Source organism: Sus scrofa, chromosome 9 (assembly GCF_054392235.1).
Source record: "Sus scrofa isolate SSC_HxYL_T2T_F1_AM1 chromosome 9, Sscrofa_HxYL_maternal_Yorkshire_Landrace_v2.0, whole genome shotgun sequence".
NCBI lineage: Eukaryota > Metazoa > Chordata > Mammalia > Artiodactyla > Suidae > Sus > Sus scrofa.
The window spans coordinates 129503035-129525745 of NC_139391.1; the positions used below are offsets into that span (position 1 = coordinate 129503035).

The 22711-nt window shown below is 40.0% G+C and overlaps 2 protein-coding genes across 57 annotated transcripts in view; one reads left to right on the forward strand and one right to left on the reverse strand.

Annotated features, from left to right (window-relative positions):
• NMNAT2 (nicotinamide nucleotide adenylyltransferase 2) overlaps positions 1–19908 on the reverse strand; it is a 200319-nt gene extending 180411 nt beyond the window's left edge. For 3 of the 7 annotated variants that reach the window (XM_084977959.1, XM_021063806.2, XM_084977956.1), the window contains exons 1-3: positions 19450–19908; positions 16460–16592; positions 14852–14935 (exon numbers count right to left, since the gene is read on the reverse strand). The gene's annotated coding sequence lies outside the window, so the exon portion shown is untranslated. Of the gene's footprint in view, positions 1–14851; positions 14936–16459; positions 16593–18428; positions 18759–19449 lie in introns of those variants that run through there. The other 4 variants (XM_084977960.1, XM_021063805.2, XM_084977957.1 and 1 more) reach the window with 2 other exon arrangements.
• SMG7 (SMG7 nonsense mediated mRNA decay factor) overlaps positions 19471–22711 on the forward strand; it is a 78253-nt gene continuing 75012 nt past the window's right edge. For 40 of the 50 annotated variants that reach the window (XM_084977934.1, XM_084977939.1, XM_084977941.1 and 37 more), the window contains exon 1: positions 19471–19617. Coding sequence is in view for 17 of the 50 variants with exons in the window: in XM_021063786.2 (XP_020919445.1) it covers positions 19589–19617 (29 nt within the window). In the remaining 33 variants the exon portion in view is untranslated. Of the gene's footprint in view, positions 19694–19926; positions 19972–22711 lie in introns of those variants that run through there. The other 10 variants (XM_084977935.1, XM_084977940.1, XM_084977949.1 and 7 more) reach the window with 2 other exon arrangements.

Genomic DNA, 22711 nt, shown 5'->3' on the forward strand with positions numbered 1-22711 from the left:
TAATCCTTCCTTCCCATGTGAACATAATGTGTTCACCTATAATTTCTTGTAACAGTTATAAAATTTTTATTTTGTTCCAGGTTTAGATCCTTAATTCATCTGGAGTTTAGTTTATAGCATAGGGATACCAGTCCCTAAGACTTTTTCAGGAGACTTGCAAGAAAACTATTTTTGTAATAATACTAAGACATTCTTTTTTTCACTCTAATTCTCTTATGAGCGGTGGAATTTTCCAGAGAGTACATGACATGTAATGGTGTCATCACTCGGATGGCTAACTGAATGCATACTTATCTGTTCATGTGTTTAACACATTTCTAGCTTTTAATTTTCAATATAGTGTTTTAGTTGGTTCAGACTGGTGTAACAAACTACCCCAGACTGGGTAGCTCATAAACAGCAGAAATGTATTGCTCACAGCTCTGGAGGCTGGAAATCTGAGGTCCATGCACCAGCATGACTGGTTGAGAGCTCTCTTCTGGTCACAGACTTCATTGTATCCTCACACCTGGGAAATGGGCTAGAAAGGTTTGTGAGGTATCTTATAAGAAAATTAAGTTCATTTGTGGAAGCTCCACCCCATGACCCAATTACCTCTCAAAGTCTCCACCCACTAATGCCATCAACTTTAGGGGTTAGGATTTCAACACATGAAATCGGGGAACACAAACATTCAGATCATGGCATATCATAAATATCAACAGATATAATCCACATGAGAATTCTGCGGGATTGTCAATAATTTTCAAGAATGAAAAGGAGTTCTGAGACCAAACATTGTTAAGAATTGCTGGCATAAGGTATTAGGGATCTAATTTCATTTTTTTTTTGGTACAGAAAGTCAGTAGCCCCAAAATTCACTAGGTCTATAATGAACGTTTCCTCTATCATATGCTGAGGTCCCACATACACTTGTGTCTACTTCAGTGCTTCTCCTTGTATTACCACACTGTACCATCCAATTCCTACAGCTCTGTAAGGGCTCTTCCTATCTGGGAGGATAACTCACACTTCCCTGGTTTTTCAGAATTGTCTTGGCCCATCTTAGACCATTTCTCTTTATAATTAACTTCAGAATTAGTTTGTCAAATTCCACAAAAAAAGTTTTATTGGGATTTTGATTGAAATTGCACCTAATTAGAGAGTATCATAACACAGTATTGATTTTTCTGTGAATTTAGTATTACATAATTTTTATTATATATGTGTGTGTGTGTATATATGTGTGTGTATACACACACATATATACACACATATATATATATATATATATATATATATATATTTTTTTTTTTTTTTTTTTTTTTTTTGCCCTTTGGTATTTTAGCCATAAAAGTCTTGCACATTCTTGTAAGATTTATTCCTGGGCATCTTATTATTTCTGTTGCAACTGTAAGTGGGATATTTACACACCCCCATTTCATAAGTGTATATATTTCCCATTACTTTGCTATATAGGATTGCTATTGATTTTTCACAATGATTATGATTTAGCAACATTGCTGAACATTTAGTCTAATTTTTTTTTTCTTGAAGAGCCTCTTGGAGATTCTAATTAAAGAAATGATGTTGTTTGCAAATATTTTGTATTCTTCCTTGCTAATGATTGCACACCTTTTTTTTTTTTCCTCTTGAATACAAGGACTAGAACTTGTAGTATAACATTAATTATAGAGGTTACAGCAGGCTTGTCATCTTGAGTCAAATGGGAATGCTTTTGTAGTCTCATAATTAAATATGATGTTTATTGTAGACTCTTCATATATACCCACACCAAGTTAATATTCTTTTTAGCTAAGATATTTTGTTCGTAATTATGGTTCTTGGCTTTTTAATGCTTTTTTGTGTCTCCTGAGATAAGCATAATGGGCCTTTTTCTTAATTTGATAATAAGGTAGATTATAGATGTATTTTAAATTATAGTACCATCTTTATATTTGAGGTCAACTTTATTCAGGCTTGATGTATTATTTTGTATACTCTGCTGGATTTGACTTTCTAATTACTTCATTTAGAATTTTAATGCCAATGTTCAAAAAAATGAGATTAATCTATAATTTCCTTTGCCTGCAGAATTCTATTTTGCTATTAAGATTATAGTAACTCATAAAATAAGCTGGATTGTTTTTATTTCTCTTCCTTTGTCTAGAACAATTATATAATGTGGCGTTGTCTGTTCCATTAAATGTGGTTAAACTCATGTGTAAAACCACCTCCAATGGTTTCTTTGGTAAGGGATGGGGGAAGGAAGGGGTTGGGAGATTTTGACTACTGATCTATTTTGTTGATGATTAATTTATTTAGATTTTATATTTCTTCTTAAGTCAACTTTTTAATTTGTATTTTTCTGGTAAGTTACAGATTTTATCTCAGTTTTCCATTTATTCACATAAAGCCACTCGGTATTATAATTGTATAGTATAACCAATGATATTCTTAATTTACTGTATCTCTAATTATGCCCCACTTGGAATTTTTAATATTGTTTATTTATGCTGTCTTCTTTCCAATGTGGCTTGCTAGAAATGTATTTTATTGGTCTTCTCAAAGAACAAGCTTTTGGATCCATTGAGGAATTGTATTTTGGAGAGGTTAACTCTATTTATCTCCCAGGTCCTTGAAGTGAATGCTTAGCTCATTCATTTGAAATAATTTTTCTTTTCTTTTCTTTTTTGGCCATACCTGCGGTATGTGGAAGTTTCCAGGAATACATTTAATGCCATAAATTTCCTTCAAAAGACTGCTTTACCTGCATTACCCAAATTTTATTATGAAGTATTTTCTTTGTTATTCTTTCCTAAGTTGTTTGTAATTTTTTATTTAAGTCATGAATTATTTAGGAATGTGCTTTTAAGTATTCAAACATGTGAGAATTTTTAGCTAAATTCTGATCAGAGAATATGGTTTGTACTATAGCAATTCATTAAAATATCTAGACTAGTATATGGCCAAATTTTATAAATGTCTGAAAAGTTTTGAGATGAAAACGAATCCTCTATTTGTTAGGTAGAGAGTTTTTATATACATGCGTATATAATATATTCTCCAAAGAAGACATACGGATGGCCAATGGGCACATAAAAAGATGTTCAAGAATGCTAATGATTAGAGAATATAAATTAAAACTGCAATGAGGTATCACCTCGCACCGGTCAGAATGCCATCATCAAAAAGTCTATAAATAATAAATGCTGGAAAGGGTATAGAGAAAAGGAAATCCTTCTACACTGTGGTAGGAATATAAACTGGTGCAGCCACTATGGAGAATAGTGCAGAGGTTCCTTAAAAAAACTAAAAATAGAGTTACCACATGATCCACCCCTGAGCGTATATTTGGAAAAGACAAGAGCTCTAATTTGAAAGATTACAAGCACCTCAATGTTCATAGCAGCACTATTTACAACAGCTAAGACATGGAAGAAACCTATATATCCACTGACAGAAGAATGGATAAAGAAGACGTGGTACATATATACAATGAAGTATTATTCAGCCATAAACAAGAATGAAATATTGCCATTTACAATAACATGGGTGAACCTAGAGATTATCATACTAAGTGAAGTAAGTCAGACAAAGACAAATATCTTATGTATCACTTAAACGTGACATCTAAAAGACAATACAAATGAATTTATTTTTAAAGTAAAAAATAGACTCACATAGAAAATAAACCAAAGGGGAAAGGGGAGGAGAGATAAATTAGAAATTTGGGATTAACAGATACACAAAACTATATATAAAATAGATAAACAATGAGGTCCTACTGTATAGCACAGGGAGCTACATTCAATATCTTGTAATAACCTATAATGTCAAAGAATATGAAAATATATATATGTACAAAAAATACAGAAATCTGTTCCCTGAAGATGACCCATTCCCACTGGAATAGAAGTCGATATTGGCAAGTGATCTTAAAATGACTTTATGATAAATACATTCAAAGAGATAAAATATCTAAAAAAATCAAGGTTTAAGAAATAAACACAGAATATATGAATTAAGGAAAGATGAATGAGAAAGATAAATAGACATTGTGGTAAAAAATATTCAATGAGATTAACTCTAAACTTAGTATAGTCAGAAAATGATTTTTTTTCAGCCTTCTTAGATGTTTAATTGACAAAATTATAAGATACTTAAAGTATATATTGTGATGATTTGATATACATTGTGAAAGGATTACTCCTATCTAGTTAATTAAGAAAGAATCATCAAATTGGAAGATTAATTTGGGGAATTCATGCAGAATACAACATGACAAAGAAAACATATTGTGGCAGTTTAAAATTATTGCCACAAATTCTTTGATACTCCTCCTATTAAGAGGTGGGTTTAGCCCCTGCACACCACCATCTGGGTGGGTTTGTGACTAAGGAAGGTGGTAGAGATACTATGTGATTTCTGAGCCTAGACAGTAAAAATGTACGTAGCTTCTGCCTTGTTTGCTGGAATAGTCACTGTTGGAGCCTTGAGCTGCCATGTAAGTCAGTATGATTACCATGAAACCACTACAATGTAAGGAAACCCAAGCCACATGGAGAAGTCATGTGTACGTATCCAATCCACAGTTCCAGTAGAGTCCTGCCTTTGTCACTGTAGCCTAGACATGTGAGTGGAAAAACCAAAAAATGGCCATTTGAGTGACCACCAGCTGTTAAAAGTCTTCCCACCTGACACCCTGAACATCACAAAGCAGAGTCAAGCCATCCCTGAGGTATCTCTCCAAACTCCTATCATACAGAATCTCCGATATTAATAAAATGCTATTGGTTCATGCCATTATGCTTTGGAGTGGTCTGTTCCACAGCAATACACAGATAGAACACAGGAAGGATGCATCCAATCAGCAGTTTCAGAAAGAGAATAAATGGAATGGTAGAAGTCATACTTGGAAAGATGATACTAAGAATTTTCTAAAATTTTTGAAATAAAAGCACATATTAAGTGCAAAACAATCAAAATAAATTCATATCCAGATGCGATTAGTGAAGATGCTTAATATTAAGAATAAAGAGAGGAGTTCCCGTCGTGGTGCAGTGGTTAACAAATCCGACTAGGAACCATGAGGTTGGGGGTTCGGTCCCTGCCCTTGCTCAGTGGGTTAAGGATCCAGCGTTGCCGTGAGCTGTGGTGTAGGTTGCAGACGCGGCTCGGATCCTGCGTTGCTGTGGCTCTGATGTAGGCTGGTGGCTGCAGCTCCGATTGGACCTCTAGCCTGGGAACCTCCATGTGCCGTGGGAGTGGCCCAAGAAATAGCCAAAAGACAAAAAAAAAAAAAAAAAAGAATAAAGAGAAAATTTTAAAAGTCACCAAAGAGGTAGTTCCTGCTGTGGAACAGTAGAAATGAATCCGACTAGTATCTGTGAGGATGCAGGCTCAATCCCTGGCCTTGCTCAGTAGGTTAAGGATCCAGTGTTACCAAGAGCTGTAGTATAGGTGGCAGATGAAGCTCGGATCCTGCATTGCTGTGGCTGTGACACAGGCCGGCAGCTGTAACTCCAATTTGACTGCTAGTCTGGGAATTTCCATATGCCTCAGGTGCAGTCCTAAAAGCCAAAAAAAAAAAAAAAAAAAAAAAAAAAAAAGGCAAAAAGAGAAAACATAGATTTCCCATAAAAGAATGACAATTAAGACAACAGAATTCTCATCAGCAACAACGGATACCAGAGGCCAGTGTGGTAATATTTCCAAAGCACTAAGGGGAAAATAACTGACAACATAGATTTCTATTCCTAGCTAAGCTGGAATTCAAGAATAATGATGATGATGATTCAAGAATGATGAAATAGAGAACTTTCTTTTCAAAACTGAGTTTACCAACCATAAATTTTTATTGAATGAATTACTAAAAGATGTATTGCAGCAAAGACAAGTGAGTTCCCAATGAAAAAGTAGTATTAAAGAAGCAATGGTAAACACAAAAATTGATAAATTAGATCATAAATCTAATTATACATGATTTATAGTAACTGTTTTATGTTATGTTCTAACAAAATGGAACTAAAATTCTAGAGAGCAGTATATGCTCAATACATTTGGTAGCTAAAACACAGTCTTGTTGGGGGAGGATAGTTGTATTTAAAAAACTATAAATGGTTAGGAAAATAGTTAAGTATATATTTAAAATTTAAGGGAGTTCCCATTGTGGCTCAGCAGGTTAAGAACCCAACTAGTATCCATGAAGATGCAGTTTTGATCCTTGGCCTCACTCAGTGGATTAAAGGATCTGGTGTTGCTGAGAGCTTTGGTATAGACTGCAGTCGAGGCTCAGATCTGGCATTGCTATGGCTGTGGTGTAGGCTGGTAGCTGCAGCTCGATTTAACCCCTGGCCTAGGAACTTCCATATGCTGCAGTATGGCCCCAAAAAGGAAAAAAAGAAAAGAAAAGAAAAAAAAATTAAGAATAGCTGCTTATAGCATAGACAAAATATAATCTATAGCTTCCAATTCAACAGAGGTAAAAAGGAGAATTTTAAAAGTTATTAGTTAAACAAAAGCAGTTAAGGCACGCAAACAAAACAAGGAGAAAGCATTATAAACAGAAAATCAAAAGTAAAAGGTAGAGATGGCAGAGGTAATTTTAAGTAGATCATACCATATGAATTGAACTTTTTAGTTAAAAAACAGAGACTGTCAGGAATAAACAAAAACCTAGCTACATACTGTTTACAAAAGATGTGCCAATAACAGCATATAAAGATTGAGAATAAAGGAAAAAGTTACAGTAAGCAAATGTTAACCAAAATAAAGTTACAGTGGAATATCAGTATCAGATAAAAATAGTTGTTTAAAGCAAGCAAGTATTAATAAGGATAAAAAGGCACTGCATAATGAGTAAAATCACATTTAAAATACTAAAAATTTAAAATGATTTAAAAATCACCAAGTTCTATCCAGCTAATTGTATAACCATGAAATTAAACAAAATTAACAGAATTATAAGAAAAAAAGTAGATCAACAACTATATTGGGAAGCTTTACTATAACTTTATTAGAATCTCACAGATCAAACAAAACTAAGTTGAAAGGCTGGTTAATGTTTTTACCGTTAATTTGCTTTGTGTGCAAACTGTCATTTGCAGGTCATCTTAAGTGGTAGTTTTATCTTTCCACCTACTCCACTCCATTTCCCGTTCTAGTGCAGCCTCCACATAGATCCAGAGAACCCCTAGTCCAGAACTAGGTGTCTCAGGACTCTTCTAACCCTCAGGGACATCGGCAGGATAGCCGATCTGTGCACTGAGCAGGAAAGCAAGCTGGCACACGTCCTGTGTGTGCTGATTTCTCTGCTTCCTTCCACTACCAGATAAGTGAGGGCTTTGTTTATTTATTTTTACTTTCAAACTCTAGGTCAGGGTGGAAATCATTGGGGAGCTTTGCCCAAATCCCAGTTTCATAGTGAATTTAAGGTGCCGACCTGGTACAGGGTGCTGTTGATCTCCGCTACTCTGAGGAGTTCTAACTCCTAGCCTAGTCCCACCCGCTTCTAGACCCAGAAGACCATCAGGGCCACAGCTCTAGCTTCATTAACCTCATGGTGCTGCTCTTTCATTTCTGATACCCAGAGATGATTATCCTGTTAAAGAACTCAGAGCTGTCTTTCAATTAAAAAAAAAAAAGTTTTGGGAGTTCCCGTCATGGCTCAGTGGTTAACGAATCCGACTAGGCACCATGAGGTTGCGGGTTTGATCCCTGCCCTTGCTCAGTGGGTTAACCATCCGGCGTTGCCGTGAGCTGTGGTGTAGGTCGCAGACACAGCTTGGATCCCGCGTTGCTGTGGCTCTGGCGTAGACTGGCAGCTACAGCTCCGATTCGACCCCTAGCCTGGGAACCTCCATATGCTGTGGGAGCGGCCCAAAAAATGGCAAAAAGACAAAAAAAAAAAAAAAAGTTTTTGTGATTGAAGTTCTTAGAAAAGATGTGGCAATTCAAAGCATAGCTCACAATACCATTTTGACTATTTTCCGGTGCCTTCCTGGATGTGAGGAACTCCGTGGTCTTGCTACATTCTTTGGCTTTACCCTGTAGTGGGGACTGAGGTTTCTTCCATTCTAGAATGCCAGAAACCTATTTAGAAGCGCTATAAATCTTCTCAGATTTCTGGCTTGGTTTGGGAGGCAGAGTACAAAGGTCCCTTGTTTCTTGCTCTCCTCTCTGATTTTCTGTATACACCAATCTGAGGAACTTTTTATATATTCTAGTGCTGGCACTCTTATCCTTAAATCATCAATCTTTGTTTTGAATTCTTCAGAGTCTATGTCTTTTTGTAACCTGAAGTTTTAAAATCCTTAATTGAAAGGGATAAAAGAAAATTCCGTGGGGGTGGGGGGAGAAACTCCACAATTTACGGTCTCATTATTATTCTACCAGAAAAGAGATTTCCATCTAGGCCCTTGTATCCTGAAACTGTAGCGCTTCCCATTTCCTCAGAAGCCATATTCCTATCTAATCAGATTCGCTTATTTCCCTATCCTGGATCCTTTCTGCTGAAGGCTCTCACCTCTTTGTAAGACAACATGTCTCCTAGCTCTCTTTTTATAGGCAAGCTCTCTGAAACCTCTGAGTTATCTTTAGTTACCATCTACATGCTGATGACTCCCAAATTTACACCTCTCGTTCAAACACCTCTCACATTCTCTCTCCTCAAGGGCTCTCGACTCCAGACAACTACAGTCCAACATGTCCAAAACAAATCCATTATCTCCACATCCATACATCTCACCAATTTCTTCTCTTACATTTTCTATTTTCATCCAATTTCCAAAGCAGAAACCTGGGATTCTCCTTGATTTCTTCCTCTCCATCCCTCATACCCAGTAAGTGACCAAGTCCTATCATTTTATTTCCATTTATGCAATTTTTATAGCCAAGTATGTATTAAGTATCCCTAGAGCCATGGCAGTGTAATGAATTAAGAGGAGGTTAAGGTAGTAGAACACAAAAATCAAAATGTCATTAGATTCAAGGTAAAAATAGTTTGGGTAAAGGGAACATGATTAGTATTACCCAACAGTACAGAGAACCTGAAATAATAAAAAATTTTTAAGAGATTTTTAGATTTAGTTAGAAGGTTCCTGGTGATTGCAAAATCACCTGAGGGATGAAAGACACTTTTCTGCAGAGTATATAGTAGTTTAACAACTGTCTGGACTGCCCTGCTTTGTGTTGATTTGTTTTAAATGGTGTTTTCACTCTTATCACATGGATAAGAGGTAAGAGTAAGGTAACACGTGACATTGTACTCACAGGCCAAATTCAAATGATACATTTTTTTTTCTAGAGAATATCAGTTTTTGAAATGGCAATACAAAGTTTTTCCATGGTGTAAACTAGCCTTTTTGAGCTGAATCATCACATGGAATCATCTCAAACTTCTTAGGCAGCAAGTACCAGCGATGTCCTACTCAGAAGACAGAGGTTACTGAATCTGAAAGGATATTTCAGAGGTCATCAAGCCCCTTCCATCTCTTCTTTCGCTTCCTCCAGACTTTATATTTTTCTCTTTCCCTACTCGTTCTTCTTTCTCAATTCAGTCTTCCTGCCTCTCTTTTTCTCACCCATAAATACGGAAAAAAAAAAAAGCAAATGCTGAGATTCCTGACTGGTCACATTCCAGAGAAATGAGAAAATGTAGGTTGTTATACAAGCGGGAGGGGTCAGGTGTGACCTAAAGTTGAGGGATGAGAAGAGAATTATAAAGGTAAGAGAAGGCAAAAAGGTTAAGCAAAGGTTTAATTTTAGACTTTCATTACATAAAATGATTCTTTTGGGAATCCCATCTAGGGCATTTTATCCTCTTCAGGCTATGATGGTTCCCAGGAGAACCAAAATTGCCAGAGAAGGTCAGTAATGATATATTCAAAGATGATCACCTCATCAGTTTTTGTACGGAAGTATCAGTATCTGGTATCCGTATCTGATATCTGGTACTAGAGTGAGACTTAGGAAATGCCTTAGGAATTCTCTCCAATAAGGACTTTTTCTCCTATCACCAGGATTTGAAAAGCCATTACATTTATTTTGAACCTATCTCCTAACCAGTTTCCAATGTTACTTTTAGGCTCCCATAACTTGGAGATAGTTCAGCCATTCTTTAAGAACAATGAGAAAAAAAAAAAAAAAAAAAAGAAGAAGAAGAAGAAGAAGAAGAAGAAGAAGAAAGAAACCCCTAACAATAGCAGCTACCACAACAATAAACTATTTCACTTTTTGGTTGGTGGGAGAGATTGAAAAATATAAGAAATAAAAGCTACTCATAAATAATTCACCTCGCAGAAATAACTGTTCCTAATTTTATTGAATTTCTGACCACTTTCTATGTAATTCTCTATTATAGTTATATTTGATCTATAATAGTATAAAACTCACATGTCATATTAACTTAGGTATAACCATGGCATAGAATTGCATAATTTGTATCTTTCAGGCATATTTTAGTCTAGAATACTCTGAGCTATGGTTTTCCATCACTTTTCTGGTGGTTAACTGTATATATTCTTTTTCCTGCTGGGAAGTAGAATTTGAAAACTTTAACTCTGCAGAATCTCATTCTGAAAGACTTTGTAGTTGACTGGGATACTTAAGTTGATTATCTGATCTCAAGGTAGAATGTTCCAAAGACCTCTACCATATCTTTATCACTCTGGAATATTAACTGCCCCTTTACTTAATTCTCCACTAAGCTTTAAACTCTTGATATCAAGACTGTATTGTTCACCATTTGCATCCCAGTGACTAGCAACTGCCCCCATACAAAGAAAATTCTCAATATATTTTTGATGACTGAGTGAAAAAATTAATAAAGGATTAAATATTAAAATTCCAGAGGACCCATAACTCATCAAGCTTTCTCCTTAGTATCAGGATACAACCAGATCAGGGTTGTCAGAAATAAAGGATGGGTTTAGATTTAGATTTGTCTTGAAAGACAGGAATTTGATCATCAGTTGAACATTCCCTAGAGGCTCTAAACTCTTACCTTAACTGTGCTTTCATGCTACAATTTAGCTGTCCCACAAATACGGACTTTCAACTTTGCTTTCTACAAGCAAATTACCTTCTGTAACATCTAGGCTACTGCTGCACACATTTTGGAAATGTTGGCATTCCAATAGTTGGCATACCTTATAGGCTCACCATAGGGCCATTGCTAAAGAACTAAAACCATGCTTGGTCTCCTGGACATAGGACTGGATCACCTCAGGGACCATAAAGGAAAGCTACAGACAACGGTTAAGAGAGAGCTAAACAATGGGAGAGAGGGAGCCAGAGCTTGCCAGAAATGCCAGTTTGAAAGAGGACAGGGGAACGCACAAGCAGGTGGTTTTGCTCCTTATGAGCCTCCTTATACTTCAGTTTTGACAGACCTTGGGTCTCATCTCATTCAAACCTAAAACTCCTAATGAACTGAGACACTCTCTGTAGATGAAAGCTGTTTTCTCTCTCATCAATTTATACTTGGTCACATGATACAGCTGGTTTTGAGGCAGCGTGCTATGCACCTCGCTCTATCCAAATGCAATTTTACACAATTTTGAGGGGTTTTTTGGTTTTAAAAAAAACAGGTTTAATATACATTAATTAGAATGTGAAGTTGACTGTGAGAAGCTCTAATTCACCTTATATATGTAATAAGAACAGCACCACCTGTTAAGTGCCTACTAAGTGCCCAGCACTGCTAGGTATTTTACATTATCTAATTGAACTTGGGGAACCTGCCTGCCTCCAGAAATATAACATAAATATCTCATTTACTTTGAAATTACATATACTCCTTTCCTTAAGAAACTTACAGTAATTTAGCCCTATACCATTATAAGAGAAAAAAAAAACCCAATAATGCCATAATTTATGAATACTGTCCTGGTGAGAAACACAAAGATCACTGAGCTTTCCAGCCTACACTCTGATTCAATTTTCTTCTGAGTTTTTTTTTGTTTGTTTTTTTTTCTCTTTTTGTTATTTCTTGGGCCACTCCCACGGCATATGGAGTTTTCCAGGCTATGGGTCGAATAGAGCTGTAGCCACCGGCCTATGCCAGAGCCACGGCAATGCGGGATCCGAGCCGCGTCTACAACCTTCACCACAGCTCACGGCAACACCAGATCGTTAACCCACTGAGCAAGGGCAGGGACCGAACCCGCAACCTCATGGTTCCTAGTCAGATTCGTTAACCACTGCGCCATGACGGGAACTCCTCTTCTGAGTTTTTAAAGCTAATTTTTATGTCTTATTTTCCAATCTAGTGGATAGCCTCTCTTCCTCTCCAGCAGCATGTTTTTATTTTGCCACATAATAAGAGGCTAACTGCTTCCCTTATTCTCAATTAGAAAACATAAAAGTTAAAGAAAAACAACTTGGACATTGAAGACGTTTTTCCTACATTGAAGTATGACACTTTGCTATGAAGTAATTGATGAGTTACTCATAATCATGTAAGTGTGCACTTTACTCACTGCCTTAAGTAAACTGCACTTAATTAAAACTTTCATCATGTTAAATGTAATAGATTTCAACGTTTCAGATGGGTTGAAGGCCCAGCAAAATTCTTTTCTTATTGCTTAGGGATGACTTTTCCATTCCATAATAAGGCAGTTAGGAATTTTAAGCATTAATATGAAAGTCATGGTCCAAATTTCTACATTTTTCTGAAGATTAACTGATTCGACAAACATTTATTGAACACTCCTTGTATCAGGCATCTTGCTAGGGGAGTGGTAATATACTAGCAAGCGAAACAGGCACAGTGTCTGTGCTTACAGAGCTTACTGCCAATCAGAGGCAACAGATGTCGAAAAAAGAATTACAAAAGATATCGAAAAAAGAATTACAAATATAACAAAAGCCAGGAAGACAAGCAGAGTGCTATGGGAACATGTAACAGGTGTAGCTAACCTAGCTTGATGGGGGGTGAGGCAGAGACGATTTTTCCAAAGAAGTTCAAGTTTAGGCTGGAAGCATAAGCAGGGAGAAGAGTTATCTAGATAATGGAACAGCTTGTATAAAGGCTCTGAGTAGAAAAGAACACCACCCATTCAAGGACTTAAGAGAAGCTCACTGTGGCTAGAGTGCCGATTTCAGGAAATCTTAGGAAAAAAGGCAGATACAGACCAGATCACATAAGTGATGCTAAGGACTGGGGACTTTATTCTAAGGGCAATGGAAAGCCAACAGAAAATTCAAGTCAGGAATTAAAAAAAAAATTTAAGCTTAATATGGCTAAAATGTAGACTATGAGACTACATTAATTTCCTATTTAGTTTGTTCTAGAATGTGCTGTCACATCTAATAACCCAATAACATCAAGAATATTTACAAATACGGGACAAACTATCTAAGTTTCTAATGTGTAGAATTTTTCTGAGACTCGAAAAGACGCTAGTAGAGTTAAGCAAAGCAGAGCAGTACTTGGGTACATATCCCTAGTAAGCCTTGAAGTAACAAACATATGTCTGGAGTTTCTTTATTTTTCACCCATATCACATTTTAACTTGGATTGAAAATGGAAGTGGTGGAGTTCCCATCGCGGCACAGCGGTTAACGAATCCGACTAGGAACCATGAGGCTGCGGGTTCGATCCCTGGCCTTGCTCAGTGGGTTAAGAATCCGGCATTGCTGTGAGCTGTGCCGTAGGTCGCAGACGTGGCTTGGATCCTGCGTTGCTGTGGCTCTGGCGTAGGTTGGCAGCTACAGACCCCTAGCCTGGGAACCTCCATATGCCGCAGGAGCAGCCCAAGAAATGGCAAAAAGACAGAAAAAAAAAAAAAAAAGAAAATGGAAGTGGTAAAATAACAGAGGCAGGGAAACAAGGAAGGTGTGCGTATGTGTTTAAGCAGGTGTGTGTACATGGGGTTTCCTATGGTTGTGAAGAAGAGATTTATGACAATGTTCAGTGTCACATTTTCTGTGTTCAAAAACAGCAGTCTGCCCTACAGAAATTCAGCAAGCGTAGACTGTAAAATAGCAAAAGATTTTTTTTTCTTTTAGTTGGGTGTTTTAAGAAAAAAACAGCGCTTCTGGGTAATAGAACAGATTCTGACATGAAATACATTGATTTTACACTACAGACCCCAAGATGGTTTCAAAAGCACTGTGCTTGAAGTAGTAAAGAGATTCGTGAACACTAAGGACTTTGGAGACTACAGAGTATGAGAGGCTAAGGGTTTTGTTGTTGTTTTGTGTTTTTCTTTTCTGGCCACCTGGCAGCACATGGAGTTCCCAGGGCAGGGATCTGAGCCCCAGTTGTGATCTACGCAGCTGTGCAGCACTGGATCCTTTAACCTGTTGTGCTGGGCCAGGGATCAAACCTGCGTCCTGGTGTTTCAGAGACACTGCCAATCCCATTGCCCCACAGCAGGAACTCCCAAGAGGCTAAGGTTTTAATTTTCTTTTTTAAGAGCCTTCAGTCTTTGTTACGAGCATTTCTTCTTGTCTTCTCTAGGGTCTGCATCCATTAAATGAGCAGATATGATTTTAAGTTCTGGTTCTTTCCCAGAGGTCTTTTCTTACTGGGAGTTGAGAGAAATTCTTGAAGATTAATAAGCTTTCCCTTATTAATATTAGGAGAGTCGAGAAAGACAGAGAGTGAGCTCTGACTACTACTATTCTCTGTCACCTCACTATTCCCCAAACCAGAAGTTTCTTCTCTTAAATCTTGGATTGTAAAGCTCCCTGACTGTTCTGGAGGCTCAGTGACTCCTTAGAAATGAATGAAGAAATATACACTCAGTGAACTGTTTGAGAAAGGCGGCTGACCCTTGATCTAAGAAATCTTGAGCAACAGGAGACCTGAGTTTAATCTTCAATTTGTATCTGACTCACTATTTGAAGAAAAGAAATTACTCACTTGATTGAATGACTTAGCTCCAGGTCTGAGGAGTAGTACTGAAGAGAACATGGGTCAGCTTCATACACATTGTGTCCTTGAGTACTGCAATTGATAAATGATAAGTCGTTCTCATCAAAACAGAAACACACTTAAGTTCCTAATTGCACACGTGATTTGGAAACAATCAGAATGTGTAGGTTAAATATTAAAATAAATTAGTGCTTGTTAAGGTTTCATGGAACAGGTGTGATGTCTATTATTATAAAAAGGGAGGAGGCTTGCTATGCATTAAGTGTCAGGTTATTGAAACTCTGGGTAAATTTGGTAGGAATGTCAAGAACAGCTTCTCAGCGGAGTTCATGCTGTGGATCAGTGGTAATGAACCCAACTAGTATCCACAAGGATGTGGGTTTGATCCCTGGTCTTGCTCAGTGGGTTAAGGATTCTGTGTTGCTATGGCCGTGGTATAGGCAAGCAGCTGCAGCTCCAATTCAACCCCTAGCCTGGGAACTTCCACATGCCATGGGTATGGCCCTAAAAAAAAAAAAAAAAAAAAAGAGTGAATACATCGGGATAAGACAATACCTCACTTGAAACAACACAAACTTAAAATAAATTTGATAACTGATGATTCAAAAGAAGAAGAGGAATAGCTTCTCAGCAAGTACCCTGGTCTCTCGTTGAAAGCTGGCTACTCAGGCAGAAATGTTGTTATATTAGGCTGTTTTCTGTGTTAAAAGCATCTTTTAAAAATTTCAACTCTCTAGAATCTGACTCACAGTGCCCTATCATTATTGTATTCTGTAATCAGTCATGAATAAAGAAATCTATCTTATAGCACTGAATGAGAATAAATTTGTGTGTCAGGTCTATGCATATTTCAGACAAACAAGATAGACTGCCATTTAAAAAAATAATGTTATGCTGTAGTAGTTTGAAATTATTAGTTTTAACTTGATATAAGAGCAAGAGGGCAAAAAATAAATCAACATTTATCAAGTGCCAGGGTTGTATGTCAGGCATGCATATATTCAGTCACTTATATCATCACAGGAAGTTCACAGGAAGCCTGTAATAGGTAACTTTTCCACTTTGGTCAAGTAAGAAACTCAAGTTCAGAGACTGAGATGACAGAGTTGGGATGCACACTCAGGTCTGCTAGCTTGTAATCGTTCCATAAAATCATTTAGGCATAAATTGAAAAACTTAAGATCAGATAGGATTAAACGAAATGAAACAGCTTCTCATATATAATTTCTTTTGGTGGAGGTGTAATCTATATCTGCAGGGGAAAAAAATGAACAATACTGTAGACAGATGCTTACATTCTACAAATCTATTGATGGGGGCCAGTAGAAAGACCTGAGATTGTAAAATATGAATTAAGCAGTATGCAAATTTGGGTCATAATTTTTCTGTGTCCTATTGATTTTTAAAAGTTATTTTCAAGATGGGCATCACTGTTTTATAATCTATAAAATGCAGATGTTACTATTCTATCTAGTTTGCAGGGACACTAAAGGTATTGAAGAATCTTATAAGATTCTTAGGAAAACTGCTATATAATACAGAGATTTATTTCTATGTTTCACCTTCATCTGCATACCTAAAGCACTCTATTCTTACCTTAATTGCCACACCCTTCATACTGGATCCTAATCAATTCTTTATTCTCTGGCATCTCTGCCAAAAGGTGCATTCCTCCAAGACAGGGACCATGTCTCCTCCATGGTGGTATGTGTAGTAACCTGGACAGTGACTGAAACACAATGAGTGCTCAGTAAATGTCTATTGAATAACACTAAACAATAAAAGGATTCATTTTTCTGATCCCAGTTTCTTTATTTCCAAAATGAAAAGACAGTAATATTTTCCTATATTGCTTGTCAGTAATCTCATGATTTGTGCTCATATACTGTTGACAGGAGATAAAAGCCTGATATAAAGGATGTTATGACTGCCAAGGGGGTGATTATTTTACATAACATAAAATTTTTATTCTGGCTAAGATCTTTTTAAAAATATAACCAGTACAGAAGTTTCTGTTGTGGCTCAGCATTAATGAACCCGACTAGTATCCATGAGGACTTGGGTTTGATCCCTGGCCTCACTCAAGTGGGTTAAGGATCCAGCGTTGCTGTGAGACGTGGTGTAGGTCACAGATGCAGCCTGGATCCCTCATTGCTGTGGTGTAGGCCGGCAGCTGCAGCTCTGATTCAACCCCTAGCCTGGGAACTTCCATGTGCCACAGGTGAGACCCTAAAAAAAAGAAAAAAAAAATCTAACCAATAAATTTCAGGAAGGAAATGCAGGGTATTTTAGGTAGTTTTAGATAGCATTAATCTCCATCCTTGGGCTCACAGGTTTAAAGGAAAAGCTGGACCCTAACCAGAGATGAGAACAACCTTTCACTAGGTGGCTCTCTTTCCTCTGAGTGGGTGGCAGGGATAAGGAGGCATTGTACAGCTGCAATCAATGCGTGTCACACTGCATCACAGAAGGTGCTTGAAGCACTCCGGGCAGAGTTCAGTTTCTATTTCATTAATTATAATGTCCTTGGGATTTATTTCAAAGTATCTGGTATTTTCATTTCCTCCAAATTTACACATAGACAGACATCGGTCGGGCCTTTTAACAGGTGCAGTTTCAGGGAAGGATCAGGAAAGCGCCTTCTCACCTAGCACAAAAGACAGCAGAAATCAGGTACCTCAACCAAACCGAAACCAAAATGGCCCTTTAAAAATTCCGATTTCAACTATTCAATGAGAGCTGTATTCCTGGAGAGGTTTATATGATTACATAGCCTAAAGTACTTTGGGATAGCTATTTAAATGACTCCACAATACAAATCGAAAAAATGTCAAATAATCCTTTCAAACCATTAGATGACCACTTCTCCAGCTACATCTTGGACACTCTATTATCATTGATCCCATTCTTTAGTCTGCCTTTTGGAGACAAAACACACATAATAATCATTCAAAACCATTTGTTCAAAGAATGAAAATCCTTTTCCTAGAAGCCTGTCATTGGAACTTTGCACCAGTATCTAAGTTTTTCTTGATACTATTTTACCCAACGCCTCCTCTCCAACCCAAAAGATACAAAATGACAAAATCCTAAAATACCCTGAGAGAACCGGAAGTTTGTAGAGGAGAAAGGAACTTGGAGGTCGGCTTTTGATCATTAAGGGGGACCCCCACTGGGGAATCATCCTCTGAGAGAGAGGGCTGTCATCAGCGTCTCACCACATCCCCAGCTCTAAAGACCACTTGTTAGCCTTCCAGGATGTGTTTCCACTTTCACTCTGGCCTCCTTGCGGCAGGAGGTGGCTCGGGAAGGCCACGAGGGGAACTCTGAGAAGATTCGGTCACCGAGGCTGTGTGTGGGGTGGGGTTTGGGGGATTTCTGTAAGGGGTCGACCCGCCGGGGAAAGTCGGACGTCTCTGTCGGCAGAAGAGGGATCTCGGCAGTCGTGTGCCGTTCTCCTCCCTCAGGGACCCCGTCCAGGCGGGATCCCGCCTCCCAGAGCCCGAGGCAGTTGTGGGGAAACCCCTCGCCCGCCTAGCTGCCAAGCGCCACCGTTCCGCCCTACCAGCTCCAGCCCGCCGCCCACCAGCCTGCAGGCTCCGCATCGTCCTCGCAGGCCCGGCCCTCCGCACACCTCGCACGGAGAGGAAAACTATGGAGGTGGTTTCCGCCCGTAGGCGGGTGGAAAAGCCCATGGTGAATGCCTCGGGGTCTCCCCCATCGCTGCGGGAAAGGGAAAGGGAGGAGGAAATGAACTTCACTCCCCAAGAGAACTACCCGTATTCCCAACCTGAGGGGAAGCCTTTGGATGGAAGGGAAGCCAAGGGGGAACCCTGGGCACTTCTCCGGGAATCCACTCGCCAAGGGAGGGTCACTCGGTGCGCACAAATTGGTTACTATGACAATACAACTGCAGCCTTCAGTTGCCTTGGCAGCTGCTTATCCAATCCGATTGGTTTCTTTTCTTCCCTGGGGCTCCACCCTATCCCCTCCAACAGTCTCCCAGCGTGAAGGGGGAGGGGCCGCAGAAAAAAAGGAGGGGGGTCCTTTAGCGTCACTCTAGGGCTCGAGGGCAGATCAGAAACGAGGGACTGGCGGCCGGAACTGTACGAGGAAGGGGAGGCGTTTCCGGTACGGAAGAGTGGAGGGGTGGAAAAAGGAAGCTAGAAATTGGGTGGAGTGGAAAGACGGGGGAAGACTTTCAGTGTAACTCCCAGTTGATTTGGGCTCAATGTTCCCGGTGAGGGTGGGGTTGCCCCCTCGCGCGGGAGGAGAGGGGTGGATTGGCCGGAAGCCGCCGAGCGTCTCCAGCGGGCTACTCAGCAGCCGCGCAGGTGCAGCCGAGCTAACAGATCCCAAGAGGGAGCGCTACCGAAAGGCGGAAATCGCCAGGAGGGACCGGCGCCGCTGAAATCTCGCGAGAGAGACCCCCACACTTCCTTCCTCTACTTCTCCCTCCTCTTTCCCCCGCCCCCATCCCTCCTCCCTCCCCCTCCCCCCTCCCGGGTCGGAGTGTCCCTGCGCCCCACGGGCCGGAGCAGCAGCGAGAGCAGCTTTCCCCGCTCCCTCCCCCTCGCCTCACTCACCCCCACCCCCCCGCCGAGCGAGGAGGAGCCGGAGGAGAGGAAGATGGCGGCGGCCGCCAGCACCCGCGGTGCCGCGGGGCCGCTCCGAGGAGCCTGAGAGACCCACAGAGGCTTCGCGGGAAGACGCGGGCGGCGGAGGATGAGCCTGCAGAGCGCGCAGTATCTCCGGTGAGTGCCGAGGACGGCCCGTACGTAGAGGGGAGCGGACCGAAGGTTCGGGCATGGAGCAACAGACACAGAGGTGGTATGTCCGGGGTGGCGGGGGAGTTGCTGTGTCCTCTCGTTCTCCGACGGAGAGGCGGGGGCTGCGAGAGGCTCTGCGGGAGGGGGCGGAGCGGGCACACACATGGGTGCCTAGCCCCCACGGGCCGGCCTGAGTTCCAGCGAAGCCGGCTCCTCTCGGTGCGGGGAGGGAGGTTAGGAAAGCGTGAGAACGTGTGTGTGCGCGCGCCCCGGGTCGCGGGCTCGCAGGCGAGGGGTGGGGAGAGGCGCTCCCAGAGGCGGCCGCGACCCCGAGTGAAGGTGGGTGTGGAGGAGTCTGATGCGGGTGGCGGAGAAACCTGGTGTGGTGTGGGATTGGCTAGAGCGATGCATGGGGAGAAGACGAGGTGGAAGTCTGCACACCTGGGGTGAGTAGGGGGCTGGGAAGGAAGGACTAGTGGAGCGAGAGACCGCAGGAAGCTGGAGTTTGTTCTTCATTCTGGGGTTGGAAATACGGAGGAATAATGTCATCTGTAGTTAGTTGGCGGGTGGGGGGTTGGAGGCGTAAAGAAGGGGAATGGATGAGGAAGTGAGGAAAGAGGGAGGTACTGTGGACGGGGTTGGGTTCCCCCAAAGAACCTGGGTTAGAATCAGTGCATTTGGAAGGTACCATTCTAAGTGTCGTGTGGCTTAAGAGTGGTGTTAAGCACTTGTATGTGGGGGGGTAGTGTGACACATGGGTATAGAGTGTGAGAGTATGTGTATCTGGGGAGGATTAAGGGGGGCGATTGATGCATATTGTAGGTGGAAGAAGATGCAGACACAGTGGAACCAAGTGCATGATGGCGAGAGCATATTGAACAGAAAGACACCAGCTATTGTGCAGCTAAGAAGGTTCCATGGAAGCAGACTAAGAGCTTGGAGGTGGGGGTAGAGGTAAACGAGGGTCAAAATCCTGATGGCAGGGAAAAATAAAAAGATTGTTGGAACCTGAGGTTAATTAAGGAGTTGCCACTGCTTAGAAGGGGGAAGGAAGGCCTTGAAACGGGTCCTTTTTGGCTTTAACAGAACTAAAAGGGCTCACTTATGGGAAAATGCTTTAAAAAGTGGTTTCACACCTTGTGGAGGAGGGAATTGGATGGGGTAGAAGTCTGAAATGAGCCCAAAGTCACTTAAGCTGTTTAGTGAAGTGAAAATGGATCCTTGCATGTGTGTTGGAAGGAAGGTATGTAGTTAAGTGATACATGAGGGTAGCTATTCTACTTTTGAAAGTAGTAATAGTTTTATTAAGCAGAGTGTGCAAAGGAGGAAATGAGATCTTTCAATTATTGTTGAATCCCCAAGTTTAACGGGTACAGGATCCATAATACAACATATATGCCCAATAGCAGGTAGTTGGAATAATACCTATACATTGAGGTCCATTCTTCTCCTTTATTATCTCTTGATTGTTTAACATGTCACATAAACTAATATATACAACTGTGACAAAGATGTATAATAGATGCTGTAGAAGGGAATATGGAAAACTATTAGGATGGTCCTTAATTTTAAGGAATTTCCAGACAAGTGTGTATTAGGTGAGTAAAATATGGTAAAGATCATAAAAGATGCCAAGTGTTGTAAGAGTCCAAAGGCAGGAGATTACCTGAGCAATTGGGGTGGATCAGGAAAAGCTTCCTTTGTTTATTTGCTCATTCATACACATGATTCATCAGTCGTTTTGTCGATCACCTATATGGGAGGCATTGTACTGACTACTGAGAATAGAAAAATAAGAACTTCATCCTCCTCTTAGAGAATTTAAAGTTTGTTAGGCTTCAGGAATAAAATGACACTTAAGGGGACCTTAAGGATAAACAGTATTCTGACAAGTGTGGATTGAGAAGGAGGAATCCAAAAGGAAAGAAACCGAGTAGAGATCCATAGAAAGGGGGGTGGGGGCCAGGGCAGGTGTTCAGTCGAGTTAATCAAGACCTTAAGATGATGTAGCTGGAAAAGAGCTTCATAGATTACCAAGTTTGAACTCTTCTTTTTACAGATAAAGTATAGCCCAAAGAAGTTAAAAATTGTTGAGGATCATATGTTGGTATGTGGAAACTCTAACTCAGATGTAGGGCTTCTAACTCCAGATTTGCTATACTGTGTGTGACATGTCAGAATCCATCCATTCTTGCCACAAGTATGTCTTGGGAACTTACTATATTCTAGGCACCGTGGATTCGGTGGTGAACAAAAGAGTGAACATAGGAAGGCATGGTCTAATAGAAGGATGTAACCAATAACCGTATGAACAGATAAATATGTTTACCAGGTGGTGACAAGTACTAGGAAGAAAAATAAAGCAAGACAGGGTTGTGCTGTTTTATATACACAGGGGGACCAGAGAAAGCCTATTTGATTAGCCGTCCATACTTGAGAATGTCTTGAATAATATGATTTGTAGTTTATAGTTAAAATGGGTGGACAGTGGAGAATTCGAGATGATGTTTAGAAGAGAATTCACATGTTCATAGCTATGTATTAGGAAGATGAATCTGTGTAGTGGGCAGTTAAGGGCCAGAAATAAAGTGGTGGCAGTGAGACTAAAAAGGTGTGATGAGAAGCAGATTGGGAGAGTGGTGGTGATTTTAATGGGAGGATCAGTTGTCTTTGAGAGGCTCCTGTGTTAACGTATCTTGTATTTTTTAACTTAGCCTGGTAGGAGAGACGTAGGTTATAGAATCAGTAGTAGACAGCTTGAGATGAATTTGGTTCTTTGGAGAAGGGAGGAAAGAATTATAATGAACACGATGTTTAAATAGCCTATATTTTCCAGCTAAAGTTGAGCAGGTAAAGCTGAATAGGCGTAGGACCTGTAATCCCTTAAAAATTCCTAAGAGGCAGTCTTTTTTCAATCTTGCTCATCTATCCTAAGTAAATAAAGCAGGTCTTAGGGCTAATACTAGTCTGGGACGGAGATTGGAAGAGGTAATAAAGGCTTGCAGAAGCCAGAATTTCCATTTTCCCCTTCTTTGGATAATCATTCCATTTAAAGTGTACTGGGCATAACTGGTGGTTA